This window comes from Hippopotamus amphibius, chromosome 14 (assembly GCF_030028045.1).
Source record: "Hippopotamus amphibius kiboko isolate mHipAmp2 chromosome 14, mHipAmp2.hap2, whole genome shotgun sequence".
NCBI lineage: Eukaryota > Metazoa > Chordata > Mammalia > Artiodactyla > Hippopotamidae > Hippopotamus > Hippopotamus amphibius.
This window is the reverse complement of record NC_080199.1, coordinates 76,606,914-76,622,202: the sequence shown is the minus strand read 5'-3', so window position 1 is coordinate 76,622,202 and position 15,289 is coordinate 76,606,914. Positions and strand designations below refer to the sequence as shown.

Sequence of the window (15,289 nt, the reverse complement as noted above, 5' to 3'; positions counted from 1 at the left end):
AAATAAATGGACTGACTTTCTGTTTAGCTCACGCAAGCTTGATTTCATTGACATTTTGGCAAAATCCCATTTGATGACACGAAAAAAAGAATGATAAAGTACAGTATTTTAAATACTTATAACATTCACTTATTCTTCATGCTATTTATTCAAAACATACACTATGGCTTTTCAACGTACTATAAAATCTGTCTTTCTAACTAATTAATGCCGTGCACCTCCAAAAATAGAAGTACAGGACAATTTCTCAACATGTTAATATTTTTGGTGACCTTCAAGTGGAAAAAGAAATGCCCAGACAGAATCCCTAAGCTGGTAATGAGCTAACTAATGTTAACTGTTGACAGAAGTTATGTTTTATTCTTTAAAGTATATAGAAAAATGCAACTAAATACATTTAAAAGTGGGAAAACCACAGTCCATCTAGGGTTAACTCAGATTTGCTAAACTGGTAGAAAATTTTTCCAGGTGTTGCTGGCTCGCCACACTCCTCAGACTCACCTCAAATTGAGCATTATTTATGAAATATGGAATCAAAGTCATTAAGTATTTTTCATTCCTTAGAAAAGGAACCTGGTTCATTCTATTTGTCATTGAACTGCCAAAAATGCAGAAATAGTACTAGCAAAATCCTCAATAAAATATTAGCAAATTGAATCTATCAACGTATGAAAAGAATCTACAACAAAGTAGATTTTATTCCAGAGACACAAAGCTGGTCCAATATTTGAAAATCAATCAATGTAACCCACGTATCAATAAGCTAAGAATAAAAATCATGTGATTACATCACTGGACATAAAAAGCATTTAACAAAATCCAGCACTAATTCACAATTAAAAGCTCTCAGCGTTCTAAGAAAAGGGGGGAACTTCCTCACCTTGATGAAGGGCATCTACAAAAAACCGACAGTTAACACCATACCATGAAAACATGGTACGACAAGATACAGACAGGCAGCAAGTATTTGCAAACTTCATTTCTGACACATGACTAGTATCTAGAATATGTGAAGAAGTCTCAAAACTTAACAGTGAAAAAAAATGAACAATCCAGTTAGAAAATGACCAGATACGCAGAGACACTTCACTGAAGAAGACATGCAGAGAGCAAGTAAGGACATGAAAAGAGATTCAACATCATTAGCCAGTAGCAAAATGTGACTTAAAATCACAGTGAGAAAAAAAACCACAGTGAGATCTTAATACATCTATCAGAATGGCTAAAATAACAAATAGTAACACCAAATGCTGGCAAAGATCTAGAAAAACAGGATAACAGATACTTTGCCAGTGGGAATTTAAAATAGTAAAGTCGCTCTGGAAAACAGTTTGGCAGTATCTTCTAAGACAAAACATACACTTACCATACGACTCAGCAAATGTACTCCTGGACACTTACGCTAAGTAAGTGAAAACTTGTGTTTACACATAAGCCTACACACATGTTCATAGCAACTTCATTCAGGATGGCTCCAAACTGGAACCAACCTAAATGTCCTTCAGCAGGTGGACGGTAAGCAAGTTATGGCCATCCATGCTGTGGAGTACTACACAGCAATAAAAAGGAAAAATGATTGTTCATGCAACAACTGGCATGGATCCGAAAGGAATTACACTGAGTGAAAATAATCCAGTCTCAAAAAGTTACATACTATATGACTGCATTTTAAAACATTCTTGAAAGAACCCAGTTGTAGGAAAAGAGAACCATTAGGCACTGCCAGGGGTTAAGGGTGGGTGTGGATACAAAAAGGTAGCGTGAGGGAGATCCTATGGTGACAGGGCAGGTTTGTTTCTTTTATTGGAACAGGTCTGTATCTCGATTACTCTGGTGGTTATGTGAGTCTACACAGGGAAAAAAGTGCATAGAGTGACACACATGCACACGTACACACACATGCATGTAAAGCTGATGAAATCCAAATAAGCTCTGTGAGTTGTACCAATATCAATTTCCTGGTTTTCATACTATCCTGTAGCTTTATATATGGTGTTATCTTTGGGGGAAATTGGGTGAACAGTTCACAAGATCTCCTGTAAATATTTTTTTATAACTTCCTGTGAATCTATAATTATTTCAAAATAAAATGTTTCAAAATATAGTTCCACACCATAATTCAAAAAGACACATGCACGCCAATGTTCATTGCAGCACTATTTACAATAGCCAGGACATGGAAGCAACCTAAATGTCCATCAACAGATGAATGGATGAAAAAGATGTGGTACATATATACAATGGAATATTACTCAGCTGTGAAAAGGAATGAAACTGGGACATTTGCAGAGACATGGATGGATCTAGAGACTGTCATACGGAGTGAAGTGAGTCAGAAAAACAAATATCATATACTAACACATATATGTGGACTATAGAAAAATGGTACAGATCAACTGGTTTGCAAGGCAGAAACAGAGACCCAGATGTAGAGAACAAACATATGGACACCAAGTGGGGAAAGCGGGGAGGGTTGGAGGGGAATGAATTGGGAGACTGGGATACCAAATTGTACACTCTAAATATATGCAGTTTATTGTAAAAAAAAATAAAATAAATTTTATATATATTATATATATAGTTCCACAACTAAATTGAAAGCTTACAGAGGTATTTTTTTAAGTCAGGACAGTTGTTAGAAGATTCACATATCTTGACTATTGTAAATAATGTACCCATCAACAGATGAATAGATAAAGATGTGGTATACACACACAATGAGATATTACTCAGCCATAAAAAAGAATTAAATAATGCCATTTGCGACAAAATGGATGGACCTACAAAGTATTATGCTAAGTGAAATAAATCAGACAAAAACAAATACTATGTTATCACATATGTGAAATCTAAAAAATAAAGCAAACGAATGTATATAACAAAACAAAAACAGACTCACAGAGAGAACAAACTGGAGGTTACCCGTGGGGAGAGGGAAGTGGGGGAAGGGCAAGATAGGGCTATGGGATTAAGAGACACAAACTACCATGTATAAAAAAAGTGAGCATGAACACATGAAAATAATATAATATTGTACGTCAACTACACATTTAAAAAAACAACAAATAAATAACTTTTAAAATAAACAAGTAGCAAGAATATATTGTACAGCACAGGGAAATACAGCCGTTATTTTGTAATAACTTTAAACGGAGTACAATCTGTAAAAATACTGAATCACAATGTTGTACACCTGAAACTAACATAATATTGCAAATCAACGACACTTCAATAAAAAAAGGAAGATTCACTTCCATACCCCTTAATCCTTATACACTACACACTCGAGAAAATATGCTTTTTCAGAAGCAATAAAGGCATGGCAAACTTTCAGATTCCATGAAAAATGCAGTTATGGAACTCTTCTTTGTTCCATTTTCAGGAAAAATAAAAGTCCCGCTGCCGGCACTGTGCCAGTGTGGCTGTGAGGACAGGAGCCCGGGGTAGGCGGCAGGGCTGGCAGCAGCATGGAGACCACAGGCCTGCCGCGCCCAGCGCGGGGAGGAGGGCAGGGACAGGTTTATCTCACGTTATTTTCTTGATGTGAAAACAATGCTAGTAAAAAGTCTTCTTTTTCCACGTGCTTTAACCACCAGTGCTAAGTGCTGCCAAGACACGAAAGGAGAGAGCAGGTGTCTGGAAGAACAAGGCCCTTCCCGTCCCTTAGTGGGATGTCAGGAAGGCAACGAGAGCTTCGGAACATGATTTCCTGTGTCAGGAGAAAAACAGCTCAAAAGCCCAGAGATTTCTGGTGCCTTTAACCACCTGGAGGATCTGGAGCTGGCAGATACATACTTGTTTCAAACAGGGTATTTTTTTACCACATAAATTATCATGATGTCATAACATTTTGCTTAACATTTTTTATTACATCGATTTTATGTGAGCAAAAGCTTAAAGCAGGATTATGTAATGGTATTTTAAGTGAGGTAAATATGAAAAAAACTAAACTATCAAGCTCTATATCAAAGACGAGAGACCTAATTCCTCAAGTAAAGAGAGCATATCTCCTTTCTTACCTCAATGACGTATAACACGACATTCTTGTAGAAAGAATACAATATGCATTTGGTCACTCGAAAATAACTCCAAGCTCCATGAACCAACAGAAGCTTCTCCAAGTAGCTAAACTAAAAGATAGAAATAACGGTCAATGAAGTTCAAAGGGACCTACCATTTACTGACAAACCCCACAAAATGTCATTTTCCCACTGTCTTCACATCTCAGCAGTTTCCACTCTGGAAGACAGAAGCAGAATGAAATGTATTCCCAGATAACCTGAGATGACTGTTTGCTATAAAGAATTTTTTCAAAGCTTTGTAAAATTAACTTCTCTTGTTATTAAGATAACGGCCCATCTCTGGGACCCCTGCCTCCTAAGTAGTGAACATTAAGCTAAAACACCTTTGTCTAGCTCACAGGAAACATCCTGACCAGGCCCACCTCCAGATGGCTGCAGGGAGGAAAAGATTAGCACATCCCCTCCGGAGGCTGACTGCAACCAGGAAATGTTGACTTCACTCCTGCCCCTTTTAGTATAAAAGGAGCCCGAATTCTAACTCAGGCAAGATGGTTTTTTGGGACACAAGTCCAGCATCTTCTTGGCCTGCCGGCTTTTCAAATAAAGTTGCAATTCCTTGCCCCCAAGACTTCTCTCTCAATTTACTGGCCTGTGTGCAGTGAGCCATACGAGCCTGCCTGGGTAACAAGGTGTTAGTAGTTCCTTAGAGAAAGCAGCTTAGAGAGTGGGATAAGCCTCAGGGGTGGACCCGAGGTCGTCTATACTCTCCATACCCAGCTGACCACTCACGCCGCTGACCTGAGCGATGGCATAATCTGAGCTGTTGGTGGCCTGCATGCCCTCATTTCCACTGATGCCCACACCCACATGGGCTGTCTGAATCATCCCCACATCGTTGGCACCGTCCCCAACGGCCAGAGTGATGGCCTTCACATGCTTCTTAACCATATCCACTATCTCCGCCTTTTGGAGGGGAGATAACCTGAAAAAAAAAAAAGACAGAAACAACCACGTTTTACTGTTCTGTTTTGGTTCATTTTACTTTATCCTGTTCTAAAAGGCTTTACAAAGGAGTCAGCAATAATCTACATACAGCCACATTTAAATGGCAGTTACTCATAAATTTCCCAGTTTGTTAATTAAGCTTTTCATATATATAAGAAAGCTCCTACCTACCCCCAACAAAACCAAAAAGCAAATTAAAAAATAAAAACAAAAAACCACAGAGTAGCTTCTTTAACATCCCCAAAGAAATACACAATATTGGTTGCCCAGTTTACATGGAGTTTGTCATTTTCCCCACCACTACCGGTTGTCTGACGCTGGCCTGCTATATTAATTTACATTATCTAAACACATGAGAGGAAGAAGTGGAGGGCTACTATTTCTGAAACTGTATGAAGGCATTTACCCAAAGAATGGAACATAGAGTAGCCTCTGATAATCAAACTACTTGAAATATACAAGGAGACATAACAATGAGAAGGTTATCAGTCAGGAGAGTCAAGGTCATGCTGTGGAAACAGCAGCAACAAACAAAAGCTAAGTGACTTAAAAGTTTGTTTCTTTCTCATGTGATGTGTTCAGTGCAGATTAGGATACATCACTGATACTTTTTTTCTGAGACAAGCTACAAAAGCAAACTTAATATTCCTAAAAAATTTCAGAATAGCAGACACTGTCTATCCATAAAACACTTACAAATATGCCAAGGAAGGAGAGCAAAACTTTACCTATTATTCATCACTTGTTTATCCGTGCACTCAGCAAGCAGGACACACACTTCCATCAAACAACAAAAATGGTAAGAGCACACATGGGGTTTATATTTTAGAAAGCAAATGACCTCGCTCACCATTCTCTTCCCACAGAGCAGCTCCTAAAAACTAATTTAAGTTTAACCTTTCCAAACTTCAGGTGAGATTATTAAAAAGTGAGGTGAGAGAAGGTTTCCTTGATTAGAACACACTCCAAATTTTAAGGCAGAAGCACAGCTGGAAAAAACTTTTGCTTCACAATGAAGAGAATATAACATGTTGGCATCACTACATCACAGGTGTGATATGAAAAATTTCTTACATAGAGGATGTTAGGAACCATTTGTAAGCCTAGTTCCCATCAAGAGATACTGGCTCTTTTACTGAAATACTTGCAGGGATAATAACTTCACCATTTAGTCTGATGATCACTTTCATATTTAGACCACGATATCTGTGGAGGGGAAAAAAACTAACTCAATTTAATTAATCTCAAGTCTGACTCTTCACATCTTAATTCAAATCTCAACTCCATCCTCTTGGCGGCCAAGTTCTCCAAATATCAGGGACCAACCCAATTAGCCTTCTCTGCCCCCGCCACACATCCTCAAGTCCTTCAATCACTTCCTCATGAAGTTCTGTGCTCTTTACCAAAGCTCCAAGTCAGTTCTGAACAGTTAAGAAGAGAACTGGATCATCACTAATCTGATTTTGGATCTCCCCACGCATATATAAAAACACAGCCTAATATAAGTCTTTTAACAACTATCTGTTAGTTGAGCTTCAATCAACAAAACATTTTAAGCTATGTTTCCATATGTGAGTATTAAACCAAATCTCCTTAACCCTGGAGTTTAGTATTCTCAATTGATCGTCTCTATATTCATGTCTGACAAAGTCCATCTTGCCATTCTATTGGCTGAAACATAAGCAAAGTCCCAAAGTTGTCTATTCATGAAATCTGAAGTAAGGGGGAGATATCTACTAGGGATAGGAAAAAAAGTCAATATGCTGTATTTTAAAAGCATGAATGTAGTAAGAAAACATAATCCTAAAACATAGTAGGAATTCAAAATAGACGTTAAACAGCTAATTTCTACCCTTTTCAACTGAATAGACGTTATTACTTTCCAAAAAAATCAAAGAAACTTATGACAATTATAAATCAACAAATAGGATATCCTGACAGAAGAATGTAAACTATTAAAAAATAGAAACTCTAGTGATGAAATAAAAAGTATACTACATGAACTTCAGATCTGAGATGGGAGAAGAATCAATTAATTTGAAGTTAGGTCAGTAAAAAAAAATACCTACTCTAAAGAGGAAAGGGGAGGAAACTGAAGAAAAACGCACAGTGCCACAGGTGTCTCGTCAACATCAAGCATTTAATCAGGTGTGTAATTAGAGTCCCAAAGGCAAAGGAAAACAAAAGTCGCAGGAAAATACTTGAAGAAATAAGTTGAAAACTTTCCAATTTGATCAAAACACATTAATTTAGGGATACAATGAATCCAAACTAGAATAAACACAACGAGAACTACACTTAGCAGCAACGTGGGCACACTGCAGAAACCCAACGACAAGGAGAAAATCTGGAAAGCAGCAAGAGGAAGATGATACACCACATACAGCAACAACTGTAAGACGACCTTCTCACCAGGAACAATGGAGCCAGAAGACAACCGAATGACAAATTCAAAGTACAGAGAGAAAAAAACAACCAAGTCGAGTGTTTACCCTGATGACAGAGTTAAGTTAGAGATCAATAACAAATACCAAATTGTACACTTTAAATACATGCAGTTTATTGTATGTCAATTATATCTCAATAAAAGTTCTTAAAAAAATAAAATAAAATTAGTTCAAAATAAAAGTACCCCCCCAAAAGGAAAAAAAAACAAGTTAGAAATCAGTAACAGAAGGAAGACAGGAAATACCTAAGTGTGTGGGAATTAAACACACATTTAAATAGCCCATGGGTCAAAAAGGCAACCACAAGGGAAATGAGAAAATACTGTACTTTGAACTAAATGACAACATATCAAAATGTCAGTTGTAGTTAAATCACTGCTTAAAGAAATATTTATATCTTGAAATGCTTTATAGTAGAAAAGCTTAAAATCAATTATGAAACCCTCTGCCTTAACTAGAAAAAGAAAAATAAAGGAAATCTAAAGTAAGGTGAAAGTAGAAAAATAATACAGATCTGAATATACTATACTATATATCAGAATATTATGTTATGATTCTATTTTATATGCCTCTATTATATAATATGTTGTGTGTATATATATATATCAGCATGCAAATAGAAACTGGACAAACCAGTTTGGCCCTTTGAAAAGATCAGCAAAATTGCTGTAGCCCTAGCTAATTTTCCTGTTAAGGAGAAAAAGAGAGTAAACTCAAATTATCCGTATAAGGAAGGAAAGAAGGAACACTATCCACAGATCACACAAAAATTTTAAAACAGATAAATAAAGGAACACTGTGAAGAAGACAAACTTGACAACTAGATAAAATGGACAAATTCGTTGAAAGACAAACTGCCAAAACTAACTGAAAAGTATAAAATATCTAAATGTCTGCTAAAGAAATTGAATTATTCATCAAAACCTTTCCTCAAAGGAAAGACCAGGCCCAGATGGTGTCAACAGTGAAATCTATCAGACACTTTAGGAAGAAATAATACCAATACTACAGAAAGTGTTTTAGAAAAAAGAGGATAGAGGAACACTTCCTGACTCATTTTATCAGGCCAGAACTGTCCTGATACCGACGCTAGTCAAAGACATTAAAGGAAATAAAACCACAAACAAGTACCCTTCGGGTGCATAGACTAAAAATTCTTAATGAAATTTTAGCAGAAAATGTGCAGAAAAATAAAATAAAATCATAAAAATTTAAAGCCATGAAGGATATTAGACACAGCCTGCTCTTCTTCTTTATGCCTCCCACTCCTCTTGTGAATGACCATTTCAGCCAATTCCATACCCAATTGTTTTCACCAGTTCAGCATACAGCTCAGCCAACAGACTTCACTTTTACATTCATTATGTTTACTGTTCATCTAATGGGAACACTTAAGAGTGAGGACATGGAGAAATGAAGGCACTTGATCACATAAACCTGGAAGACTGAGAGTTGGTGTCACAGTTGCGCCAGTGAGTGACCCCTGCAGAAGCTGGAAGGGGAGGACAGTGAGGTCAGGTTGGTCACTCCCTGCTCCTCCCTGCAATGTCCTCTCCAGCTGGTTGTCTGTCCACCACAGCTCACTGCTCCTCTCGGGGCAGCCCACTCTGCAGGACCCACTCCTTTCAGGTTCCAGACCTTGGGGTACAGCAGCCTTTTCACTGTAACCAGCATGTAAATAACCCTTCTGTTTTGTTTCTCATTTTAGGCTCCTGACAGCACGTATTTACCTTCAGAGCCAATGAAACATGCCGTCCCCTTTCTGGGAGAGAACATATGCAAATCTTCCTCTGGGCGCAGTTCTATGAGGATGTGAGGCTTGGGTCTGCCATGCCCCAACATGCTGCCAAAAGGCGACCCAGCTTAGGGATAAAGCCTGCACCAGATGACACTGTTCGAGCCCCACATCAAACCATGAGTGAAGCCAGATTTAGGACAAACCACCAACATCCATCCATTCACGCACGCCAATAATTGTGTGGAACATCCACCCTAAGTGGCAAAATCAGCCCATGTTTTCCCCCTCTCTGCCTCTCCAGGACATCCTTTCCTTGTCCCCTCCAGTTTCCAGCAGCATGAGTAGGGAGTGTGAGCAGAGAAAAAGTGAGAAATACGGTTGATGCAAATTGAAAACCGGTTCATCAAATCTGAATGGTTAAAAGAAACCATTCTGGTGAACCAATTATTTATGAATTTGCTTGCTTTCCTTGAGGTCAGTTCTGCTTGCAGAGTTTTCAGTTATGTGAGCTAATAATTTCCCTTTTTGCCTAAGCTGGATTTGAATTCAGCTTTCTATCATGTCTCTCAGTGCTAACTGATAGAAGACTAGGTCACAAAGAATCCTGAAGGCTACATAAACTACAGACACCTCAGGGGAAAGCAGAGTGAAGAACAGAAGTTACTGAATATTTTTAGTAGATGCCGAATGAAATACAAAAGGACATTTAAGGGAGGCGTGTAAAGCGTGTAGTGGACCTCACTGACTGAGGAGCTCGTCTGTAATAATATTTACAAGTCTAATGCACTAATATGCTCTAATAGTTGGTCCATTTACTATTTTTATTGAGGCACATGGAACACCTATTCTATACATAATTTCATGATTTTCTCAGTCCAGGCAGCTTGATTACAGATGATTTGCTTTTTTAAGAATACAATGTTTTTACTTGCACTTCTATTCATAACTTCATTTTCCTCTAGGTGTCAGTGAATTGTTTTCAAATTTGCCCCTCACTGTAAATAAACTGAGGGCTTTTGTTCTACCTGAAAGACTTCATTTGGCCAATACATCGATAAACAATGTACCACTGAAAAATTATAAACTGCTTTTGAGTAAATCTTAAACCTGACAATTAGAATTAAATTCAGACCTTTCATTTCAGTTTGAGCACATATCTTCCCAGTAAGGAACTTTGTCTCTGCAAAAACTTATATTTCCAAGTCTATATTTTCATGCAATATTAAATATGGAAGGAATAAAAACCAACAGTGACTATATTCTTACCTACAACATAATACTGCTCTGCATGAGAGGACCAAATTAAGGAAGTTCTTCTTAACTTCGAAGTGGAGGGCATGCTTCAGTGTTTCACCATCAATGATTAGGGCCAGGTCATTTTCTTTACCTAACAAGCCTCCAAGATCTTGGCAGTTCTGATTAATCATTTGTTGTGTTGCCTAAAACAAAGAGGGCGAAATCACTTTATTTTTATCATTTTAAACATAAATGAAAAGACCTTTTGAGTCAAGATGGTAGATTAAGGCATATGTTTACATCCTTCCCTTTGAAAAATCGCACAGAAATGAAATTTAAAAGTAAATAAATAACATGAAAAGATGCTTGAGATCATTAGTCATCAGGTAAATGCCAATCAAAACCACAGTGAGATCCCACTTCATACCCACTAGCACGACTAGAATTAAAAAGTCAGATAATGTATTGATGAGGACGTACACAAATCAGAACCCTCATACACTGCTGGTCAGAATGTAAAATGACGCAGCAACTTTGGAAAATAGTCCAGCAGTTCCTCAAATAATTAAAACGCAGAGTTACTGAATGACCCAGCGATTCCAGTCATTAGTGCATATACACTCAAGAGAAATGAAAACGTCTGCACAAAAACTTGGACGTGAATGTACAAGCAGCAGCATTAGCTGTAATTGCCTAAAAGTAGAAGCAAGCTGATGAGCGCATAAAAAAAATACAGTCTATCCATGCAATGAAGTATTCTTTAGCTATAAAAAAGGTGTGACGTACTAATGCACGGTACAATATGGATGAACCTCGAAAACATTACGGTAAGTAAAAGAAGCCAATCACAAAAGACTGTCTATTATATGTTTGATTAATATAAAAGTCCACAGTAGGCAAACCGAAAGCAGATGAGTGTTGTTTAGGAGCGGGGGAAGGAGGATGAGGGAGATGACAGCTAAAGGGCACAGAGCTGCTTTTAGGGATGATGAAAAGATTCTACAATTGGTTCTGCCGACAGTTGCGTGTATCTGTAAATGTATTTAAATCCATTCAATTATATTAAACAGGTTAATTTTATGCCATGTGAACTATATCTCAAAGTGTTTTTGAAAAGGTATGTAAGTAGGAATGAATTCTTAGTTGGAAGATATGGAAGGGTGCTAATAGCAGACAAGGAAGTTCGGAGAAATTTTGGAAAAACCTTAAAAGATGGGAACAGAATAATGGGGTGAATTTCTATAAAACTGGGTATCAGGTGTCTAAGAGAAAAGGATGGTTATAGAGACTCAATTTAAGATGTGGGAGTCATCTCCTTTATCTTGTTTTTTTTTTACCCCATCCTTTCTTTCCTTCGAAACTCACATAAACTGTTGAAAGCTCAAAATTTTAGAGAAATAACTCCCATGCCAGTGACAGAGTTAAAAATTCAAGTAGTGGACTATTTCATTCAAAACATGTAATAAAATTTTGAGTCATGTAGATAAACAATAAGAAAATTCCTTCATCAAATACAACTGGGAAAAAAACTGGAAAATATCAGTTATCACCATTTATTGAAAGACTGGTGGACCTGATCAGTGCACTAAATATTTATTGATGTATCTGCTTTATTTCTATGACTCGCTAAAATGAATGCCTTAAAGTACTAAATCATATTTAAGAGTTTAATTATTTTACTGTAGTATAGTTTTCACTTGTATTCAATGATTGATAGAAAGCGGAAATTTTTTAAGATCTCTGCTTTTGGGACTTCCCTGGTGGCACAATGGTTAAGAATCTGCCTGCCAATGCAGGGGACATGGGTTTGATCCCTGGTCTGGGAAGATCCCACATTCCACTAAGCCCGTGTGCCACAACTACTAAAGCCCACACACCTAGAGCCCGTGCTCCACAACAAGAGAAGCCACCACGATGAGGAGCCCGAGCAACGCAACATAGAGTAGCCCCCACTCACTGCAACTAGAGAGAGCCTGTGTGCAGCAACAAAGACCCAACGCAGCCAGTAAGTAAAATAAATAAATATATATATTTTTAAAGAGTTAAAAAAAAGATCTCTACTTTCCTTAAACATTAATAAACGAATTTTAATTGGAGAAAAATTTTAAAAAACACAACAGGTATCAAGCACCAAAAGATTTAATAAAATAATCTTCAACCCTATTTTTCTCAAAAGGCCTTCATTATTTATCACTCAAATGTAATAACTATGTTTCCTAAATTAAAAGGTAATTTAATAATCCTTGAATTACTGAGGCCTTTATATTAAATCTGAAGGTCTAACAATAGATGGAATTCAAAAACGTGAAGTTTGATTTTACAATGTGTAGGAACTATTAAGTGTAATATAACGTTGTATATCATGTTAAACATTTCTACCTCCTCTCTTCCCACACAGCTGACTGAATGTTCCATGAATGGTCTCAAGTCACTGCAATTGTTCTTTCCCCCAAGTGGAATCTGACACAGTTGAAGGCTGCCTCTAATAATCTTTCCACATTTCATTGATTACCAAACCCAAAACTTGGTGCTTTTCTAATTATCATATTGTTTTCAATTTTACAATTGCATAGGAAAACTAAATGCTTAGAGTTAAAATTGTCAGTTTGAATGTTTAATCTTTTTCTCTCATCCCTAATTTATGTATTTCTCTTTTCCAGTGCTTCTGCTGCCAGTGCCAACAGGAGTTAAGCTAATTCTGACATAGTTCATTCTAGAACGTGACCATGTGACTGACTTGCTAAAATTAATTATGTAAAATCCAATTTGGTAACCTGTAGCACATTATACAGGAAAATTGCATTATATGCTTCAATTATGTAAGACAAGTATATCAGTAATTAAATAATGATTATATAGGAATAATGAGCTTTGAAAATGGCATAATTTTAAAGCTTACAAGAACTTAAAACATGAGAAAAGCTTAGAGAGACAAAGTACCAGGATACTATTTAAACCACAATATTTAAGTGAAATAGAGTCCTCCAAAGTAGGGTACACTAAGACTAGCTTCTAGAAAATTCTAGTTCATGCAACTAATTCTAATCACTTACTCAATTGAGACCAAAATATTCACAAACTTTGTAAACAGAAATGTGAACATATGTCTCAGTTTCCTTTGCTGTATATAATTTGGAGAAATTAAAAACTGTAATTCAGCTCTTATCTAATATTTAACAATGGAGGCGCTTTATAAAACATATAAGAAGATTCCATTCTATATTATACTCTTAAAAGCCTTATTAATAGTACAAAGGCTATAGACAACCCCAAACACAGGCAAACTACATTCAGAAATAAAAGAAAATGATAAAAGGGATACCATCACTATTACATGCTATGAGAATTTAAGACATGAATTAACTACTCCTTAAACATAAGATTTCTCTTCTTATATTATGGTGAGTACTTTATTGAGATATAATGGGCAGGCAGTAAAACGCACAAATCTTAAACGTACAGCTCAATGAATCTTTATATACACACGCACACACACACCTGCTTCCAATTAAGGGCCATGACTGCTATACATGTAATAAAAGTGTTTACTCAGAAGAAAAAAAGTTCTAATAAAAAGTGATTATTTGATGTATAAAAACCAAGAAGCTAAGGAAAAAATGGTTTAGATTAAAAATATACACAGTGAAATAGAATGTAACATAAAAAGCAGGAAAAAAACATGAAAATCTAAAGTCGTGTAAATCTATGAGTAAAGTATAAAAGACTATTTTGATCTTAATTTCTTTCAAACACACCAAACTGTTTAAAGCAAAAATTATACCAGTGGTTTATGAGGATTAATGTATTAAGATAAATACATTTAAGTGAGTGTATATGAAAACTATAAAATAAAAGGTCGGTAGAGGGTAAGAAATGAACCTATATGATTTTAAGTTTCTGTAAGAATGCCACTGCCATTCTTACAGAAGAAAAGCTGAACACACTGAAAATCAGCTCCACTTGGATCCAGCAGAGAACTGAGGTTACAGGACTACCTGCCTCCCCATGATCTGGAGAAATGTGGGCACAGAGAGTGACAGCTAGGTCTGTTTATCTGGGGCAGAAGCTGGAGCCATCAGCTGGGAGGAGGACGTCAACAGTAATTCTGAGGAGCTGTTGGAGGCTGAGTGGACTAGCATGAAAGTGAGAAACTCCTTGGGTTGCAATCTTAAGGGATGGCCCTCACACTTTTGTGGGTTTACCTCTAGCAACCTCATCAGGTTCTCATGGTGAAAAGCTGAGAAAACTCCCCTCATGGGTCAGCAGGAGGGGAAACGTAGCCGTTGTGAAATATGCCCAGAGCATTCTCCACTGCAAAAGCCTAGTCTCTGAGGTTAAAGACTTTACCAGAGCCTTATCCCACCCAGAGGGAAGGGCATTTACCCAACTCCAGCCCCCTTGGGTCTCCCTGTCTCACCTAAGGGGAGAAAGAAAGCACTAAGAAACACTTATGAAGACACAGGGGCACAGTTTCAGTTGAAGACTGAGATTTAATCATAAGATTACAGAACACTTCCCCTCCCACACACCTTACCTGCACACCCACAGGGCTGTAAAAACACTGTAAAAAGTACTAACAGAAATGAGGAATGTCTTTTATGGGTTCAACAGTGGACTGGACACAGCTGAGGAAAGAAAGAATGAGCTGGACGATATGTCAACAGAAACTTCTCAAAGTGAAATTCAAAGAGGAAAAACAACAACAACAAACAGAACAGAATATTCAAGAACTGTGGGACAATTTAAAAGATCTAACGTACAAGCAACAGGAATACTAGAAGAAGAAGAAATAGAGAACAGAACAGAAGGAAAAGTTTGAGTGCTCATGACTGAGACTCTTC

General features: G+C 37.1%; 1 protein-coding gene across 1 annotated transcript in view; it reads right to left on the bottom strand.

Annotated features, from left to right (window-relative positions):
• Positions 1-15,289, bottom strand: part of LOC130835729 (phospholipid-transporting ATPase IB-like) — a 160,875-nt gene that overhangs the window by 58,549 nt on the left and 87,037 nt on the right. The window contains 3 exon segments of the mRNA XM_057707520.1: positions 4,020-4,130; positions 4,821-5,004; positions 10,479-10,651. Coding sequence (XP_057563503.1) covers positions 4,020-4,130; positions 4,821-5,004; positions 10,479-10,651 — 468 coding nt within the window.